General features: G+C 38.2%; 1 protein-coding gene across 2 annotated transcripts in view; it reads left to right on the forward strand.

Annotated features, from left to right (window-relative positions):
* Positions 1-21,779, forward strand: part of TET1 (tet methylcytosine dioxygenase 1) — a 132,823-nt gene that overhangs the window by 94,964 nt on the left and 16,080 nt on the right. For both annotated transcript variants that reach the window (XM_044239650.1, XM_044239649.1), the window contains 2 exons: positions 12,788-12,999; positions 19,256-19,406. In XM_044239650.1, the coding sequence (XP_044095585.1) occupies positions 12,788-12,999; positions 19,256-19,406 (363 nt within the window). The remainder of the gene's footprint in view (positions 1-12,787; positions 13,000-19,255; positions 19,407-21,779) is intronic.

Consider the following 21,779-nt stretch of genomic DNA (forward strand, 5'->3'; position numbering starts at 1 on the left):
CCGCATCAGACGGTATTTCTATTTTTCATATTTTGAGCAACCTCCATACTGTTTGTACACACTAGCCGCAGGCGTTTATGTTTCCACCAGCAGTGCACAAGGGTTCCTTTTTCTCCACATCCTTGCCACCACTTGTTTCTTGTGTTTTTTAATTTTAGTCACAGACGGTTGTAAGGTGATACCTCATTGTAGTTTTGATTTGCATTTCCCTGTTGAGTGATGTTGAGAATCTTTTCATGTGTCTGTTGACCATTGTATGTCTTTGGAGAAATGTCTGTTCATGTCTTCTGTCCATTTTTTAATTGGATTATTTGGTTTTTGCATGTTGTTATATCAGCTCTTTATATGTTTTGGATAATAACCCTTTATGGGACATGTCATTTGCAAGGATCTTTTCTCATTCAGTAGGTTGTCTTTTCGTTTTGTTGATTCTTTCCTTTGCATAAAAATCTGTTACTTTTGGGGTGCCTGGGTGGCTCAGTCCTTAAGTGTCTGCCTTGGGCTTGGTTCATGATCCCAGGGTCCTGGGATCAAGCCCGGCATTGGGCTCCCTGCTCAGTGGGAAGCCTGCTTCTCGCTCTCCCACTCCCCCTGCTTGTGTCCCCTCTCTTGCTGTGTCTTTCTCTGTCAAATAAAAAAAAATTAAATAAAAATTTATTACTTTCGGGGCCACCTGGGTGGCTTAGTTGGTTAAGTGTCGCAAATTTTGATTTGGGCTCAGCTCATGATCTCAGGGTTGTAAGATTGATCCCTACTGGGCGTGTGGTCGACTTAGGATTCTCTCTCTCCCACTGCTCCACCCCTCAATAAACAGATAAAGAAAGAAATACAAATTTATTACTTTGGAATTTTGAAATCCATCTTAAATTTACCCTCTGAGATAATGATGTTTAGCAACTTCCATTATATACAAACTAAGTTTTGGTGTTAAAACTTCCAATGACCAGTGATAAGACAACTGCTGAAGGATGTTGAGCAAAGAAGTGACAGGGTCAATACTACTTAATGGGAAATGTATTTATTCTACAACTTTATTAATTTCAGTAGAAGCTTATTTGATTAAATAAGCATGGGGTTTGGGAGCAGAATCTACTCAAGATCATTTCCTCCTCCTTACACACTAAAATGGAAATCGCGTGTGGTTTAGATGCAGCATTAGAAATTATAAAGAAGGCATCTGAGAACCCCCTTAACTCTTAAAAAAGGTAACCAGGGGCGCCTGGGTGGCTCAGTGGGTTAAGCCTCTGCCTTGGGCTCAGGTCATGATCTCAGGATCCTGGAATTGAACCCTTCATCGGGCTCTCAGCTCAGCAGGGAGCCTACTTTCCCCTCTCTCTCTGCCTGCTTGTGATCTCTGTCTGTCAAATAAATAAATAAAATCTTCAAAAAAAAACAAAGTTAACCAAAAATGGACTCTTAGAGATTCTTTGCTTATGATACTTACGTTAACTATAAACTTTTAGTTAATGTTAGTTCTTCAAAAACAGATTTATATATATATGTACGCGTATCCAATAGTGTAATCTTTTACATCATTGTCCACCTAGTAAGTAAAAATTGATATCGTGAATGAACTTGCATTTTAACTAGTAAAGTTTAGGTTTTAAAAAAAAATATTTAGGGACGCCTGGGTAGCTCAGTGGGTTAAAACGCTGCCTTTGGTTCATATCATGATCCCAGGATTCTGGGATCGAGTCCCGCATCTGGCTCCTTGCTCAGCAGGGAGCCTGCTTCTCTCTCTGCCTCCCTGCCTGTTCTCTTTCTTCTTCTCTCTGACAAATAAATAAATAAATAAAATCTTTTAAAAAATGTATTTATTAACCATTTGTGTTTCTTTCATGAAGTCAATTTTCATAACCATTTTTTTGTTTTATGTTACCTTTTTTGTAAATAGAACGTCTATTAAATCGTTTGCCATTGTTTAATTCTAGATTTTCTTATAGTCTTAGTGCTTGATTGTTATCTTTGTACAGACGTTTGAAATTCTTAGCAGGTCAAATCTATGTCACTGTATACCTTCAGTCTTTCTTGTTGGCACAGGAGCCTATCCTCATTCTAACTATTATAAAAAATAGTGTCTCCCGTGCCTTCGTAATTTTATGTATAGATCCAGTAGTTAATATGACATTTTTTCATTGATTTAAAATTCCACTTTATTTTCTACATGTAATTTTTGTTGACATTGCTCATTTACCCATCTAAATCTGAATGTAGATTTGCCTCCCCTCGTAGAAACCTGTCTTGGTCTTTGAATTCCTTCTTTCTATGCCCTAAAGCTGTGAAAACATTGTTATCTTATGTTTGCCTCTTGAGAAATCATAACAGTAATTTTGTTTTTCAGGACAGTCTTCTCTGTCCACCAGTTTTGTTTTAAGCTGGTTTTGTTTTAAGATTTTATTTATTTGAGAGAGTGAGAAAGAGAGCATGAACAGGGGGAGGAGTAGAGGGACAAACAGACTCCCAGCCGAGCTTGGGGGCCCAACTCAGGGGCTCCATCCCAGGACCCTGGGGTTATGACCTGAGCCGATGTCAGATACTCAGCTGACTGAGCCACCCAGGTGACCCTCTCTCCACCAATTTTTAGACACATGGTAATGAGTCGCTCTAAACCCCCCTATATCAAAGGTTGTATAGAATATCCTAGGTGATTGCTCTTGATCCTGGCCTAACCTTCCTTAAGAGCATCCCATGGGGAATTTCAATAGGTTCTCTCATCTGGACCAGATTCTCCGAAAATAAGTTTAATATGTACTTTTCAGAGCTACTCATAAATAGGCTGTTGCGGCAGAATAATTTATAACCAGAGGTAAAAGAATTCTGACATAGATTTGCTAGGAAATCTTTTCCTAATGATCATCAGACTGATCTATCTTCTTTCTTTACCCTGTCTCTGAAAGTACTAGCCCAATGATCAACCAGTTCCTTAACTGTCAAAGAAAATTCTAGCTCCTCATAGCCTTTCTTCAGCAATTCATAACCAATAGTTTGGTGTGTAACTATTGGTTACACTTCGCTCTTCTGAGAAGTTCATGTGTTGCTAGGCTTCTGTAACACTGCTTTCCCCCATCCCTTCTCAGCGCTTCAGTCAGCCGGTCTGTAATCTGTCCTCTTGGGTGAGCTTATTCATGACCCTACCTCAAGCAGTCACCAGCTTGCTATTTACTGTGAAATCCTACTGCTTGCTTGCTTGAAAATAGCAATAGAGGGAACAAGGAGGAGACCAAGTGTAATGCTTGGAAGTGAGGGTCCAGGAAGGGCTTTGGGAAAATACTTACTGGCGCTTGAGCTACATCTTGTACACACAGCATGCGTCATGTTAATGACAGAGATCCCAGAAATAGAATCAACTATGTATAATAATTTAATAAAGGAGGTTTTATAAATCACAGACGACATCTGGTATCAATACAGTTAGCAGAATTCTTCCTCAAATAATATTCTTGCCTCTGGGCGCCTGGGTGGCTCAGTGGGTTAAGCCGCTGCCTTCCGCTCAGGTCATGATCTCAGGGTCCTGGGATCGAGTCCCGCATCGGGCTCTCTGCTCAGCAGGGGCCTGCTTCCCTTCCCCTCTCTCTGCCTGCCTCTCTGCCTATTGTGATCTCTCTCTGTCAAACAAATAAATAAAATCTTAAAAAAATAATAATAATAATAATATTCTTGCCTCTTAGAGCTTGCTTTCCAGAATCTTTGCATTGCCTTTGTACTGTTTTCTGTCTAGTGGCAAACTCCTGTAGTCCGTTAAGAGGAGTCTCTTCCATGAAGCCTTCCCACTCTAAACAGAAAGACTCAGCCCTACTTTGCAGAACTTAATTCATACAGACCCCTTACAGATGTCTTCTATTATCCCCCTAACAGTATTACAATATAAAAATACATTGCTAATATTATCCCCATTAGTTGAAATGATGCTGTACATTTTGCATTTGAATTGTTTCACTTACAGTCTTACTTAATTGGCTTCCCAGATGATTACAATTTGTAGCATATCATAATTAGGCAAAATGATATCTTGCTCACCTGACAGTATTTTGGACTTGCTACTAATTGTTTATCTAAATTCACAAAATTTTTTTTAAAGATTTTATTTATTTATTCAACAGATCACAAGTAGGCAGAGAGGCAGGCAGAGAGAGAGGGGGAAGCAGGTTCCCTGCTGAGCAGAGAGCCTGATGCGGGCTTGATCCCAGGACCCCGGGATCATGATCTGAGCAAAATGAAGAGGCTTTAATCCACTGAGCAACCCAGGCACCCCTAAATTCACAAACTTTTTAGCTTAATTTACTTCAAGTATTATCTAAAACTTAATAAACAATGAATATTCATTGACCCATAGATTGACTTTAACTCAAAATAGAGAGATCTTTTATTTTGCAAAAATGTGTCCATTGTTAATTCATCGGTTTATGGATGAAAGTACTCTTTGCCCTTCTTCCTTGTTGTCTGACAGTGGTCTGTTTTTTAAATCACCCGGGTTTAGTACTTTCCATCCAGGGATTTGCTGGTGGCTTATCTCTTGACCTATGACCCCACACATCCAGTAGCTCTGTTTTGAAACTTGCCTTCCATTTCTACAGGTCACCAGCACTTGAATCCCAAGCTTGTATTGAGAATAAAATATACAATATGAAACTTGGGCCAGGACCATAGAAATATTTTTAAATAAATAATTTCAGACTTACTTAAAAAAAAAATGCAGGAATTACGTAGACTTTCTATATGCTCTTCCCTGACATTTCCCAAATGCAGCTTTTTACCAAATTAGCTTTTCTTTATTTTTCACACTCCTTCCTTCTTTCTCCTTTGTTCCTCCCTCTTCTTTTTTTTTCCTTTACACATTAATAGTAATTTGTAAACATGATGCCTTTACCCCTAAATACATTGGTGTGTGTTTTCATAAAACCATGACATTCAGGCTCAGTTGGGGGAGCATGAAACTCTTGATCTCTGGGTCATGACTTGAAACCCCACATTGGGCATAGAAATTATTTTTATTTAATTAAAAAGAATGCAGTCTTTTAAAAAAGGGCTAGGACATTGCCTTATAACCACAAAACAATTACGAAACTTTTACAAAGCTACGGGACTATTATTGATGCTGTTATAATATTATTGTCTAATCTTTAGGTCTTGTAACTAATAATTTCCTTTATGGAAAAAGAGAACATTTGGTCTTGTATCTATATTCAATCCAGGATCACTTGTTTACATTTAGCTGTTACATACCACATTTCTTAAAATTAAAACTGTACAATAAATTGTCATGAAATACCTAAGTGACTTAAAGACTTACTCAGGAAACAGGCTTGAGAAAACTCATGTTTTCTTTTTCCCTTTAATTATTGAGGTATAATTAATGTAAAACGAATTAAACACATAGAGGGGCACCTGAGTGGTTCAATGGATTGAGCATCAGACTCTTGGTTTTGGCTTAGGTCATGGTCTCAGAGTTGTGGGATGATGCCCCCTTTTGCCCTTCCAGGATAAGTGGGAATCAGCTTGGGATTCTATCTCTCCTTCTCCCTCTCTTTCTACCTTTTCCTCTCATGTGCTCTGTGTGCACATGTATAAACACACACACACACACACACACACACACACACTCACTCTCGCTCTCTCCCAAATAAATAAATCTTTTTGAAAAAATAAACACATAGGAGGCACCTGGGTGGCTCAGTTGGTTAAGCATCTTCCTTCAGCTCCGGTCATGATCCCCAGGTCCTGGTATAAAGTCCTGCATGGGGCTCCCTGCTCAGTGGGGAACCTGCTTCTCCCTCTCCCTCTGCTGCTTCCCCTGCTTGTATTTCCTCTCTCTCTCTCTCTCTCTCTCTGTTTCAAATAAATGGATAAAATCTTAAGAAAAAAAAAAAGTCAGAGAAAACTAAGAGTGGGAGAAAATATTTGCTAATCATATGTCTAATAAAGAGCTTGTAGGGGCTCCTGGCTGGTTCACTCAGTGAAACATGTGACTCTTGATCTCACTGTTGAGAGTTCAAACCCATGTTGGGTGTATAGATTACATGAAAGTTAAAAAAAAAAAATCTTAAAAAAGAAAAAAATAGAGCTTGTATGACGACTTTTTTAAAAACCTCCTGGGGTGCCTGGGTGGCTCAGTCTGTTAAGTGTCTGACTTTGGCTCAGGTCCTGATCCCAGGGTCCTGGGATCAATCCCTTAAGTCAGGCTTCCTGCTCAGTCTGGAGTCTACCTCTCCTTTCCCTCTCGTACGTGCTGCTTGCGCTCTCTGGCTCTCTCTCTATGTCAAATAAATAAATAAATAAAGTCTTTAAAAAAAAAGAAAACCTCATATCTCAATAATAAATGGACAGTCTGAACTACAAATAAACAATGTGTTTGAATAGTCCTTTTTCAAAGAAGATATACAGATGACCAATAAGCACATAGAAATATACTCAACATTGTTACTCATCAGAGAAATGGGAATCACACTCAAAATGAGATGCCTCTTTACACTACACTACAATTTATAACTGTCTATTATAAATAAAGGACATATAATAACAAGTGTTGAGGAGGGCCTAGAGAGATGGGAACCTTTTGTACATTCCTAATATGATTGTCAAATAGTCGTTCCAGTTTGGAAAACGGTCTGATGGTTACTTAAAAGAATAAACATAGGGGCACCTGGGTGGCTCAGTGGGTTAAGCCGCTGCCTTCAGCTCAGGTCATGATCTCAGGGTCCTGGGATCGAGTCCCGCATCGGGCTCTCTGCTCAGCAGGGGTCCTGCTTCCCTTCCCCTCTCTCTGCCTGCCTCTCTGCCTACTTGTGACCTCTCTCTGTCAAATAAATAAATAAAATCTTTAAAAGAAAAAAAAGAATAAACATAGTTACTATATAACCAAGCAATTCCACTCCTGGGTATGTACCCAAGAAAAACGAAAACATGTATCTACAGAATAACTTGTTATATGAATGTTCTTAGCAGCGACAGTCATAATTGCAAATTGTAGAAACAGTATAGATGGCAATCAGCCAATTAATGAATAAGTATAAATGCCATATCCATGCAATGGAATGTTACTTGGCAGTAAAAAGAAATGAAGTACTAATAAGGGCTACAAATTTGAGTGAAACATATGCAAAGTAGAAGAAGCCAGACACAAAAGTCCACAAGTTAAGAGAATTCCATTTATATAAAATGTCCCAAACTTGTAAAATCCATAGAAATAGAAAATTGTTATGGGCTGAGAAAAGGGGGAATTTGTGATGTGATTTCTAAGGATGGTGAAGAGGATGAAAATGTTCTAAATTATATAGTGAGTCAACTTGGAGTATAAATTGAATTCCATAATTTATTTACTGATTTATTTTTATTTCTTTATTTGTCTTTAGAGATAGAGTGAGCACCCGAGGAGGGTGGTGGGCAGAGGCGGAGGAGTGGGAGAGAGAATTCTAAGTAGGCTCCACACCCAGTGCAGAGCCCAGCTGGGGGCCAAGGCAGGCTCAGTCTTAGGAACCTGAGATCATGACCTAGGTCAAAATCAAGAGTCGGGACATTTATTTATTTATTTTTAAGAGTTTATTTATTTATTTATTTGACAGAGAGATAGAGGGAGATCACAAGTAAGCAGAATGGCAGGTAGAAGGAGAGAAGCAGGCTCTCTCCTGAGCAGGGAGCCTGATGCGGGGTATGATCCCAGGACCCTGGAATCATGACCTGAGCCAAAGGCAGCTGCTTAACCAACTGAGCTACCCAGGGGTCCCTGAATTCATACTTCTAAAGGATTATATTATATTTCAGTTGCTACATTATATTTCAGTTGCTCTGATAACAAATGGTATATTTTAAGATATTTTTCATTCCAACATAATCAATTTGCTATATGTTTTTAGTTAACACAATTACCAAATGAATGCATTATGTTGCGTAAGATATAACAATTTCATAATATGTAATGGAGATTATACAAATAGATATTTTTAAGTAATAGGAGTGTAGTCACAGGTATTACTCACCGAAGTTTGTATGCAACATTTACCATCTACAGAGTGACCACAAATTCAACAGTTTACAGATAAATACACCCTCCAGTTATGAGATGTGATTCTCAAGAAGAGTTTTAAAATTTGGGACATTTGTATCATTTAAAATCTTTTTTTTGAAATGAGAGTTTCATCTTATTACTAGTGTAACTACACTTTTTGAAATTTTCATAAAATGCACCCACATTGGGCTTTTGTGGTTTTTAACCATCTGTTCAACAAATATTTGATGAGCTGAGTTCTGGGCTCAGGAGCCAGGTATGCAGAAATAAAGCAAAAAGATATAAAATAGTGGTTAGTATCTGTTAGATCCTAGCTCTGTAGGGCTGCTGTAGAAAGGTTGAGAGACTTGCTACATCCTGAGGCAGTAAATTGACTAAGTGGTTTCAGACTTTTATTCTTAATTTAGGGTAAGATACACTTGTTTATTATTTTTTTTTATTTTTTAAAGATTTTATTTATTTGGCAGAGAAAGAGACAGCGAGATAGGGAATACAAGCAGGGGGAGTGGAAGAGGGAGAAGCAGGTTCCCCACAGAGCAGAGGCTTGATCCCACGACCCCGGGACCATGACCTGAGCTGACGGCAGACGCCTAAGGACTGAGCCTCCCAGGCCCACCAAGATACACTTTCTTTTTTCCAAGATACACTTTTAAAAATAAATTATAGCACTTACAATTTATTTATAATTTATAAATTTATACTTAACATAAATTGATATATGTATGTATTTATATATATATATATATAATAAGCAGAAGACTTATATAGAAGACTGTAGAAACCTTAAGTCACAGAATTTTTCTAAATTGAGCACCGTTGTGTGACCAACATCTGATATTATTAGCAGTTCAGAAGCATTCTTTTCCCACTGACCTGCTACCCACTAAAAGTAACCACTCTCCTGTCTTCTGATACTATGGGTTAATCTTGCCTGACTTTATATAAATAATCTTAAAGTAATTATTCTTTTGTCTTGTCTTCTTTCATCAAGCATTAGAATTGTAAGATTAATTCATGTTGTGTGTCGTAGCTCATTCTCTTACTGTTCTGTTAGCATAAGCAGTTAAAATGTATGGATTTATTCTTCTGGTGATTGACATTTGAGATAATTATGAATATTGTTGTCACCTTTGGGAAATAGAAGAATACATTTTTTTGTATGATGTATACCTAGAAGTGGAATTGCCGGATTACGGGGGAGGGCAGGTGTGCATCTGCATAGCTTTGGTTGATAGGAACACACAGCTTTCCAAAGTGCTTATCTCTTCTAACATTCCCGTGAGTCAGGTAGAAGTGTTCCCAGTTGCTCCACATTCTTATGAGTGCTCCACATTTTCCTTGTCATTTTAGACATTCTGTGTGGTGTGTAGTGTTGTGCCTCTTTTTGTTTTTTTAAAGACCTCTTTCATCTTTTTTTAATATAAAATGTACAGTCCCATAGTGTTATATATGTTCACATTGCTGTGAAATAGAAACCCAGAGCTGCTTCATCTTGCAAATCTGAAACTTTATACGCATTAAATAACTCTCCATTTCCCCATCACCACAGCCACTGGTAACCACCATTCTACTTTTATTTTATGAATTTGACTACTTTTGAGTAGTTCTGTAACTAGAATCATACAGATTTTCCCTTTTTTGTGTGTGACTGGCTTACTTTACGTAACATTTTCTCTTTATGATTGACCCGTGTTGAAGGATGTAACAGATTTTCCTTCCTTTTTAAGTGTGAGTAATATTCCATTATACGTATATGCCACATTTTGTTGATCCATTCATCTGTCAATGGAAATTTGAGTTATTTCCAGCTCTTGGCTACTGTGAATAGTGCTGTTACGAACATTCATGCGCAAATCCTTGTCTGAGCCCTTGCTTCCAGCTCTTTTGGATGTATACTCAGAAGTGGAATTGTTGGATCACATGGCAGTTCTGTTTTTCATTTTTTGAGGAACTTCCAAACTGTTTTCTATAGCAGTTGCACCATTTTAGAATCCCACCAGCATATGTAGTGCTTGAAAATTTTTTTACTTTGTTACATGACTAGAAATGTGGAACATATTTCACATGTTCATCATCTGTTTGATATTCTCTTGTGTTGAGCCTATTTGATTTTTTTTTTTTTTTTTGGCCAGTTTTCCTTTGTGTTTTATTACTCACTTGCAGAAATTTCTTTATGTATTTTGGGTAAAAATATTTTGCCAATTATGCATATTGTCAATATTTCCCCCACTGTATGACTTGCCTTTATAGCTTTTTAATCTATTGGTATTTAATGTTTTTGATGGACAGAGGTTCTTAATAATAATGTAATCCAGGAGGTTTTTTTTTTAATATTTTAGTTTTAAGTAATCTCTTCAACTAACATGAGGCTCAAACTTCTACCCGAGACAAAGAATCTCATCTCTACCAACTGAGCCAGTTACCCCTATAATCCAACTTCTTAACTTTTTCCTATTTAATTATTAAATATGATAATTTATTCTAAAATGGTTTTACCTGCCTCAAGGTCATGAAGATGTTTCTTTCCCAAAACTTACTGTTTTAACTTTCATGTTTAGATCAACAATATAACTCAAGCTACTTATGTGAAGTAGGGGTGACCATTCATATTTTTCCCATATGGATATCTACCTAGTAGCATTCATTGAAAAGACTACTTTTATTGCAATGTCAACTTTGTCGTAAGTCTGATGGCTATATATATGCATCTCCTGCACTCTTTATTCTATTGATCTGTTTTTCTGTCATTGCACCAATACTAAACTATAATTACTATAGCTTAACAATAGATAGTGACGATCTCATAAATTACTTTGCCTTTGTTCATTTTCTTGGCTTTTCATCTTCATTTCCATATACACTTGGGCACAAGTTTGTCAACTTCCACCCACAGCGAAATAAACTTTGATAGGGTTTTGATTGGACTTATGTCAAATCTAAGAATCCATTTGGGGAAAATTGACATGATAATAGTGTCTATTCCATGAACATGGTACTTCTCTCCATTTATTTAGGTCATCTTTAATTTCTTTTAATGTTTTTATAGTTTTCATAGGTCTTACACAGGTTTAACACTTGTCTTCCTCCATTTAGACTGCTATGAGAAAATACCAGACTGAATGGCTTCTATACAACAGAAATTTATTTCTGACAGTTCTGGAGTTTGGAAGTCTCAGATCAGGGTGCCAGCATGGTTGGGTGAGGGCCCTCTTCTCTTTGTGTTTTCACATGTTTAAAGGCATTAGGGAGTTCTGTGGTGTCTATTTGATATGAACACTCACTAATGAGAGCTTCCCCCTTATGACTTAATTATCTCCCAAAGACCCTGCTTCCTAATACCATCACAATTGGGATTCAGTATATATTATATCGATTTTGGGTGGTCACAAATATCCATACCAAGGCAATACCCAAGGTGCTTATCGAACCTTGATCTGAATTTAGAGACCCATTATGCTAATTCTCTGACATTCACTAAAGGATATTTGGAAAATCTGGGGAAAGCACAGATAACCTAATAAACAGCATTTCAGCATTTCCCGTACAAAAACCCAATCAATGTAACTTTGTTCTTTGTTCATTAACTTGTAAAGTATCTAGAAAAATTTTGCTTGGTACAATATATATCATTTTATATTTGAGCTTATTTGAAAGCAAATGTATTCTTATTTGGCTGTAAAAGGACATATAAATACAGAAAAAAATTTTAATATAAATAATTGTGTTTAGGGGGAAGGTCCTAAAGCCAACTCTACTCAAGGGATGCCTTGGTAGCAATGATTGTTAACCATCTGGAGTGACAGAAGAAAGTGATATTGGGTAACTAACATCTTAAGAAGTTTCATCTCAAGTTTATGTAATATTATTATAGCAACAAAAATGGAATCTTAATTATGCTGTTGGTTGCTCCATTTTGGTCATAGGGGTGGGCACCTTTATCATTTGCTGATTATGTACTGATTAATGTGGTCAGTATCTTTGCTCTGTAAATTTGTGATCTGTGGAGGGAGTTTTAACCAGAATTGGTTGGTTTTATGTCTTGTCAACATTTTTATGTAATTCTTTTTGTACACACTGGGACCACCGGGCAATATTAAGTACTTTTGAGGCCTTTTTAGCACCCCGTGGGTAAGATAAATCAATCACTATTCAAAATTAATTGTTGTATTTTGCATTTACCATGTCAACTGAACCACCTTAATCTTATGATAATACGGGTATGTTAAATCCTTGTGGTAGCATGGGAAAAAATCACAGAAATTGCAGGAACATTGCTCTGTATATTAATTATTCTGTATAATAAAGCCATTCACCCAAGGCAAAGATCCATAACTTTGTGCAAATGCTAAATTTCAGGCTGAAGTTGATTTTTTAAATTGGGAGTCCTTGGTTATTTGCATGTAGCTAGATTTGTCCCGTTGTGGCATTTGTGGAAGAGCAGAACAGTTAGGCTCTTTTCTAGGAGATCCTGTGTTGTCTATTTTGCATTACTGTATCAACAGTGAAATAAAACACAAACAGCTTTGTTCTACTTTTACAAATAACTACCATACCACAGACTTCTGTTCTGCTTGTTGTTTGTTTAGTCAAGTAAGCTGGGATACTCGGATGAGTTATGTGGACGCAGCTAGTCAGAAAACTGAATGTCCTAGAGGCTTCAACCCTTTCAGAAATAGTCGTGTTAAAGACCTAAAATGCAGTGACACAGAGCTTTCAAAACAATATCCATTGCACTCAACTGTAGGCTTCTTGTTTTCTATAAATAAATGCATTCTGCTTTTCCAGGTTTTAAGAAGAGGCAGCGATGAAGAGAAAGTTCTTTGTTTGGTCCGGCAACGTACGGGCCATCACTGTCCAACAGCTGTGATGGTGGTTCTCATTATGGTATGGGACGGCATTCCTCTGCCCATGGCCGACAGATTGTACACGGAGCTTACGGAAAACCTAAAGTCATACAATGGTCATCCCACAGACCGAAGATGCACGCTCAATGAAAAGTAATCAGATCTGTTTTGTACTGCTTTCCCATTCAGACCTCTGTCGTACAATATAAAATTGTTCATGAACTACCAGGATGCCTGGATGACTCAGTCGATTAAGCCACTGCCTTTGGCTCAGGTCATGATCCCAGGTCCTGGAATCCCAGAGTCCCACATCTGGCTCCGTGCTTGGCAGGGAGCCTGCTTCGGGGCCTCTGCCTGCCTGCCATTCTGCCTGCTTGTGCGCTCACTTCCTTTCTCTCTCTCTCTCTCACACACTCTCTCTCTCACTTTCTCTCTCTGACAAATAAATAAATAAAATCTTTAAAAAAATATATTCGTTAACTACCAAATATGCATATTGCAGAATTTCAGGCATTCTGAAACTGAAGAACGAGCATATATTTTAAAAAGCGAGACTTGGTTACATAGTGAGTGAAACCATTGTAGGGTGGGTCTATCTATCTATGTACTTATAATCTCTACACCCAGCATGGGACTCAAGCTCACCAGCCCCACACCAGACCCTGAGATCAAGAGTCACGGGGCTCCTCTGACTGAGCCAACCAGGTACCCTTAGAGAGTATTCTTTTTCTGCTTCCCTCTTTGATGCCTGATCCCACTCACCCAGTGTCTGGAAGAGAGGAATTTTTCCAGAAATGAAAAGCTCCTCCATAGAGAATTGTACCATATTCCCAACAATGTAAGAACATATGTTTTCCTACCACCTTGCTGGGAATGTGATGTCAAACTTCAGGTTTTGCCTTTTTAGTAGGTGATAAGTGCCATTTTTCATGTTAGGAATGTGTGGTTAAGATTGCCTTTCTAGGTGGGGGTACTTATAGTTCAGTTGTCTGTTAATTGTTCTAGCCCTTGTTTCTAAAGGATTGCTGCTGCTTTTATATATTGGAGCTCTTCACACTTTGCTGTATAATATCTAAACATTTTTGCCAGTTTGATATTTGTCTTTCTACTTCTGCTATGTTATTTTTTTTTTAAGATTTTATTTATTTATTTGACAGAGAGAGAGATCACAAGTAGGCAGTAGGCAGTAGGCAGTGAGGCAGGTGGAGAGAGAGGGGAGGAAGCAGGCTTCCTGCTGAGCAGAGAGCGTGATGCGGGGCTCGATCCCAGGACCCCGGGATCATGACCTGAGCCGAAGGCAGCGGCTTAACCCACTGAGCCACCCAGGCACCCTTGCTGTGTTATCTTTTGCAGAAGTTTTCCATTTTTATTATTTTTTATTTTTTAAGTAATCTCCACATCCATGGGGCTCAGATTTATGACCCTGGGATCATGACCTGAGCCAGAGGCAGAGGCTTTAACCTATTGAGTGACCCAGGTGCCCCTCCAATGACATTTTTAATGAGATTTCATTAAATTAACTTACTATGATATTGAATCTTCCTATTCCATAACATGGTTTTTCTTTCCATTTGTTCAAGCTTGCTTTTGTGTCCTTCAGGATTGTTTTGTGGTGTTTTCTTCATACGTGTCTTTTTAAAAGAAATCTCATTATACTGGGGTGCCTGGCTGGCTCAGTTGGTGGAGTGTGCAACTCTTGATCTTGGGTTCTGAGTTCAAGCCACGTGGTCAAGGTAGAGATTACTGAAAACATAAAAATCTTTTTGGGTGCCTGGGTTGCTCAGTAGGTTAAGCGTCCGACTCTTCCAGGTCAGGTCATGAGATCAAGCCCTGCATTGGGCTCCACACGGAACATGGGCCCTGCTTGAGAATCTCTCCTCCCTCTAACCCTTCCCCTGCTTATGCTTGCTCTCCGTGTGTCTCTCTCTTTCTAAAATAAATAAATAAATAAATAAATAAAATCTTTGCTAGAAAAATTAAAAATCTTTAAAAACAGAAATATCATTATATATATAAAATATAAACATAATATGTATTGCCCCCTCTCTGATCACCACACAATTAATTTGCATACCTTAAGAGAATTCCTTTATTGCTTATGTCATGATTTCATTACACTCCCCTTATCTTTACAATGCTAGTAATATACAAACTATTTTTAATGTCTGCTAATTCTTTTGTATATAGATTCCGTTATCATAATAACTCTTGTATGAAGACTCTGCTTTGAAGGATATATATATATATATATATATAGTCTTATTTAATCTTCCCAAGAATCCAACAACATGAGTTTTATTCTATTTCACTCAATGTAGATCTAGCATACCTATTTATTTATTTATTTATTTGACAGAGAGAGAGAGAGAGAGATAAGTAGGCAGAAAGGCAGGTGGGGGTGGGGTAAGCAGACTCCCTGCTGAGCAGAGAGCCAGATGTGGGGCTTGATCCCAGGACCCTGAGACCATGACCTGAGCCGAAGGCAGAGGCTTAACCCACTGAGCCACCCAGGCGCCCCCATACCTTTTTAATTTTTAAGTAATCTCTATGCCCAATGTGGGGTTCAGTCTCATGACCCCAAAATAAAGTCTTGTGCTCTACTGACTGAACCAGTCAGGGATGCCTCTAGCATATCTTTATGTTTTTGTTTTTGTTTTTAAAGATTCTTGTAAGGGTTCCAGACTGGCTCATCAATCAGTAGAGCATGTGACTCCTGATCTCAGGGCTGTGAGTTCAAGTCCTATACTGAGTGTGGAGTCTAGTTAAGAAATAAATAAATATTCTTACTGACAGAATATATGCAAGAATCCTTCAGTGAACACTTTTATACCTCATAGATTTCATCATCACTAAATGTAACATTTGCATTTATATACAAAGCCATACATACACACAAACATATATTATTGTTGATTTTTTTTTAAGATTTTTATTTATTTATTTGAGAGACAGAGATCACAAGTAGGCAGAGAAGCAGGCAGAGAGAGAGGAGGAAGCAGGCTCCCTGCAGAGCAGAGAGCCCAATGCGGGCCTCGATCCCAGGACCCTGAGATCATGACCTAAGCCGAAGGCAGAGGCTTTTACCCACTGAGCCACCCAGGCGCCCTTATTGTTGATTTTTAAAAGTTTTTTCGCTCTGGATTGTTAGGTAGTTGCAGGCTTTATGCCTTTTTCCTGAAAATAATACTTCAGAAGGTATATTCTAAGAATGAGGACATTCACTTACATAACACCAGTCAAATTATCAAAATAACAAAATTCGTTAAAATGCTATTATCTAATATATCTGAATATTTTCCAGTTATGTACTTTACAGGGGCACCTGGTGGCTTAGTCAGTTAAATGTCTGCCTTCTGCTCAGGTCATGATCCTAGGGTCCTGGGACCAAGCCCTGCATTGGGCTCCCTGCTCAGTGGGGAGTCTGCTTCTCTCTCCCTATGCACTCCCCCTACTTGGATGGTCTCTTGATTCTTATCTCTTGCCTGGTCTTTCTTGGCACGGATTTTTTTTTTTTTTTTTAAAGATTTTATTTATTTATTTGAGAGAAAGACAGTGAGAGAGAGCATGAGCGAGGAGAAGGTCAGAGGGAGAAGCAGACTCCCCATAGAGCTGGGAGCCCGATGCGGGACGGATCATGACCTGAGCCAAAGGCAGTCGTCCAACCAACTGAGCCACCCAGGGGTCCCGGCACTGATTGTTTTTTTTTTTAAGGTGTTTTAAGGTGTTTTTATTTATTTGAGAGAGCATGGGGAGGGGCACAGGGAGAGAATCTCAACTCCCCACTGAGTGCTGAGATCTCGAACCAGCAGAAATCCAAGAGTCAGATGCTTAACTAACTGAGCCACCCAGGCTCCTGGGCTTTGACATGCATTGACTTTTTTGAAGGCCTAATTTTATGGACCATTGCTCAGTTTTTGTTTGTCTGATTGTTTCTTTCTAATTAAATTCAGTTGAGGAATTACTGGTAGACTGCATTTTGTCCATAATATTAAGACCTATTTTTAGTTCACTTGTCCTATTATCAGTGATGTTGACTATTTCAGATATTCTGCAAAAGCACTTTCTAGTTCTCACAATCCTGTACATTTCTTATGTATTTCATTGTTTGAATAACTATGAGCTATTATTTAAACTACATTTTTCTTCCCATGTATCATTTTATTTTAAACTTTTTTTTTAAAGATTTTATTTTATTTTTTTTTTAATTTTTTTTTTTTAAAGATTTTTTTTATTTATTTGACAGAGAGAGATGACAAGTAGGCAGAGAGGCAGGCAGAGAGAGGAGAAAGCAGGCTCCCTGCTGAACAGAGAGCCGGATGCGGGGCCCGATCCCAGGACCCTGTGATCATGACCCGAGCCGAAGGCAGCGGCTTAACCCACTGAGCCACCGAGGCGCCCCTAAAGATTTTATTTATTTGACAGAGAGATCACAAGTAGACAGAGAGGCAGGCAGAGAGAGAGGGGGAAGCAGGCTCCCCGCTGAGCAGAGAGCCTGCTGCAGGGTTCCATCCCAGGACCCTGAGATCATGACTGAGCTGAAGGCAGAGGCTTAACCCACTGAGCCATCCAGGTGCCCCAGCCCATGTATCATTTTAATGACATATATGTATTATTTCTTTTTCTTTTCATAGTCAGTGTTATCTTAGTATCATGTATGTTCTTGACTTTTTTTTTTTTCCTAAGATTTTATTCATCCATTTGACAGAGAGAGATGACAAGTAGGCAGAGAGGCAGGCAGAGAGAGGAGAAAGCAGGCTCCTGCTGAACAGAGAGCCCGATGCGGGGCCGATCCCAGGACCCTGTGATCATGACCCGAGCCGAAGGCAGCGGCTTAACCCACTGAGCCACCCAGGCGCCCCTAAAGATTTTATTTATTTGACAGAGAGATCACAAGTAGACAGAGAGGCAGGCAGAGAGAGAGGGGGAAGCAGGCTCCCCGCTGAGCAGAGAGCCTGCTGCAGGGTTCCATCCCAGGACCCTGAGATCATGACTGAGCTGAAGGCAGAGGCTTAACCCACTGAGCCATCCAGGTGCCCCAGCCCATGTATCATTTTAATGACATATATGTATTATTTCTTTTTCTTTTCATAGTCAGTGTTATCTTAGTATCATGTATGTTCTTGACTTTTTTTTTTTTTTAAGATTTTATTCATCCATTTGACAGAGAGATCACAAGTAGGCAGAGAGGCAAGCAGAGGGGTGGGGGAAGCAGGCTCCCTGCTGAGCAGAGAGCCCCATGTGGGGCTCGATCCCAGGACCCTGAGATCATGACCTGAGCTGAAGGCAGAGGCTTAACCCACCGAGCCACCCAGGTGCCCCTATTTCCTTGAATTTTACAATTTAAAAATACTACTAGTTTTGATCTCAAATTTTCTATATATTTTTCATTTACTGATTTTTTTAACTATCTTTTTTTCCTTGTTTTTAATCATTCCATTAAGTATCATATTCATACTATTAGAAGTTTCAAGTATTATGCAGTTGGAAACCACAAGAGTGTATGTCACTTCCTTGATTTCGTATCTTTGCATGAATATTCTAATCATTGTCATTCTTACTATTGGGTACATGTTAGGGCCTCAGAAATGCCCCCAATGTGCTAAAATAACCAAGTTACTGAATGAAACAAGCTTTCAGTTCCATTTTTCCTTTTGTAATCTTTTTTTTTTTAAGATATTATTTATTTATTTGATAGAGATTGCAACTAGTCAGAGAGGCAGGCAGAGAGAGAGGAGGAAGTTGGCTCCCTGCGGAGCAGAGAGCCCAACATGGGGCTTGATCCCAGGACCCTGGGATCATGACCTGAGTCGAAGGCAGAGGCTTTAACCCACTGAGCCACCCAAGCGCCCCTCATTTTCATTTCTAATAGGGACACACATCCAGGATTTAAAACACAGACACTTTGGGGCACCAAAGTGGGTGGCTCAGTTGGTTAAGCCGCTGGCTCTTGTTTTCGTTTTCAGCTCGGATCATGACCTCAGGGTCTTGAGATCAAGCCCCGGGTCAGGCGCTGCAGTGAGCGTGGAGCCTATTTTAAGATTCTCTCATTGCTTTTTTTTTTTTTTTTTTTTAAGATTCTCTCTTAATAATATAAAGTGAAATGCAGACTTTTTATTTCCTCTCAGGCATATCCAAGTCAAAGAGGGCTGTGTGTATTTCTGTATAGTTTATTGCTGTTTCTTTGGATTTACAATCTTGAGCGAACATTTTAGTTAAAAACTTGCTTATATCAAGGGCAGTTGGCTTTGTGTTGCTGACACTACTTACAATAAAATAAGTAACAAAATAGATACGTTAAAATCAGTTCATTGGTCATCTGTACTTCTAAAGTTACAGGAATCGGAAATGTTCTGTCTGAGGTATTGGCCTCGTTTTGTCAGTTCATTCCCTTGCAATTCTCATCCTACAGTCGCACCTGTACATGTCAAGGAATTGATCCAGAGACCTGTGGAGCTTCATTCTCTTTCGGCTGTTCATGGAGTATGTATTTCAATGGATGTAAATTTGGTAGAAGCCCAAGCCCTAGAAGATTTAGAATTGATCCAAGCTCTCCCTTACACGTAAGTGTCCTTTTTTAACTTTGCAATTACACAATGAATTTATAAGTACATCCCTTAAAATATTTTCTAAATAGTAAAACAATGAAATATTTTTAAATAGTGTAAAAAACCTAAGACTCTCTATATAAGTAAATAGTTTAAAATTCTCAATAAATTAGGTAAAGTCTTTAACTACCAACCCAAATTTCAACTGTCCCTGGTTCTCTCCTCCTCTCCCCTAACCCCCAAGAAAGTCATTGTTAAAAGAACCTAGAATTTTATACCCAGCCAAAGTAGGAAAAATAAATAAAGCCATTTGCCAACATTTCAAAGACTCAGAAAGTTTACTACCCACAGAACTACTATGAAAGAATTACTAAAGGACGTAATCCAGAAAGAAGATATATGAAACCGGAACCAATCTGTCCGGGACACGAGGCCATGGTGAGCAAAGAAATTAGTCAACCTTACTGTTAAGTTTAAATAAGTTGAGTACTTACATTTTTTTAATTAAAATAACAACCGATAAGTATAATTCCATACTCTTATCAACTCAAGGGTGGGTAGGCACTGGGAGGGGGTGGGGCACCTATAGGAACTAAGTATGGTAATGTTTTATTCTTTGTTTGGAGTGGGGAGAATTTAGATACTAAGATCAGTGTTTTTCAAACTTTGAGCTGTGACCAAGAATAAAAAATATTTTATATTACAAACTGCTCTATATGCAAGCAAATAGTTCAAATAAAATATCAGAAGATAATACTTCATCTTCTATGCAAGACATTAAAATATTTAAAAATTAATATCCATTCTAGTTCTTGCTGAGGTTCACTATGATTCACTATAATATTTTTTATAAAATTTCATTTGTCTTTTTTTTTTAAATGTTAGTTGTTACCTACTAAACTGATTTCTTGGCCCATGAATGAGTCATGACCCACAGCTTGGAAAACACTGCTCTAGGTGTCATCAGAAAAACATATATTTGAAAGTGTATTTTTAAGATTTTTTAGATTAATAGAAATAGAATTTTTACATTTTGAAGTAGTTGTGGGGGAAAAAAACTTTAAAAAGAAGACAATCTGAGAGGATTTTTAAAAATCGTTAGACTGCAAGATAAATAGGAAACACAAATAAAACAGGAATGATTCTAACTATTCCTATAATACAATGAATATAACATCTCTCAAGAAACTCAGAATTAATAATGATCCCTTTACAGAGATAATCAGAATTATTTAGCATGTTCTTGAGTTCTCATCTACTATAATTAAGCAAGGAAATGATTCCAGAAAGAACTATCATTTGCTGATCAAGGGCCTTGGAAGAAATCTATTAAGTATGTTAGGGGCGCCTGACTGTCTCAGTCAATAGATTGTGTGACTCTTGATCTAGGGGCCGTGAGTTCAAGCCCCACATTGGGCGTGGAGCTTACATTTTAAAAAAAAAAAAGAGGAAAGTATGTGAGACCTTTAGGAAGAAGACTTTAAAAATTTAGTAACGGACATATAAAACACCTAATCATGGAAAGGTGCTACTATGTTCAACCATAATAACGCCTAATAATGTGATGTCCTTCTCCCTTAAAATTAAAATTAATCAGTTAAGTTTTCTTTCCATATATTATATGATAAAACTACCAGTATATAAATATATTAGTAATATTGATGTGACTGTTAAATTTTTATCCTACAACAGAATGTTACATAATTACTAAGTATTAGTTCAGTTTTTGTTGATGATCATTTTAAATATTGAATAACATCTATATAGTGCTTATAACATAATAAAAAGAAGGATTTCTCATTACAGAAACTGACAGAAGGCCAGAATGAAGCTCAGAGCAGGCAAGGGAGAGTAAGGTGAAAACATTGGCCTTGTATGGGATGTCAAACATTTTGGAAGATCATTGAAGGGTTTTAATGAAAGTGATACAATTATACTTGTCTTTGAAAGAGATCTCTGTGGTTGCTCTTTGAATAATGGTTTGGAGGTAGTGAAAAGTGTGTTTAGCAAGATGAGCTAGCCTTAAGAATAGTTGAGTGAGGGGCGTCTGGGTGGCTCAGTGGGTTAGAGCCTCTGCCTTCAGCTCGGGTCATGGTCTCGGAGTCCTGGGATCGAGCCCCGCATCGGGCTCTCTGCTCAGCGGGGAGTCTGCTTCCTCCTCTCTCTCTCTGCCTGCCTCTCTGCCTACTTGTGATCTCTCTCTGTCAAATAAATAAATAAAATCTTTAAAAAAAAAAAAGAATAGTTGAGTGAAGGGATAATTGTGACTTGGAATATGATTGTGACAGAGGAAAGTGTGAGCAGTGGTTAGTCTGGACAGGTTTTAATTACTAGATGGTAGTGACGTTGCTCAAGGTAAGGTACATGGAAATAGAACCCAGTTTCAAA

The sequence above is a fragment of the Neovison vison genome, chromosome 2 (genome assembly GCF_020171115.1).
Source record: "Neovison vison isolate M4711 chromosome 2, ASM_NN_V1, whole genome shotgun sequence".
Lineage (NCBI taxonomy): Eukaryota > Metazoa > Chordata > Mammalia > Carnivora > Mustelidae > Neogale > Neogale vison.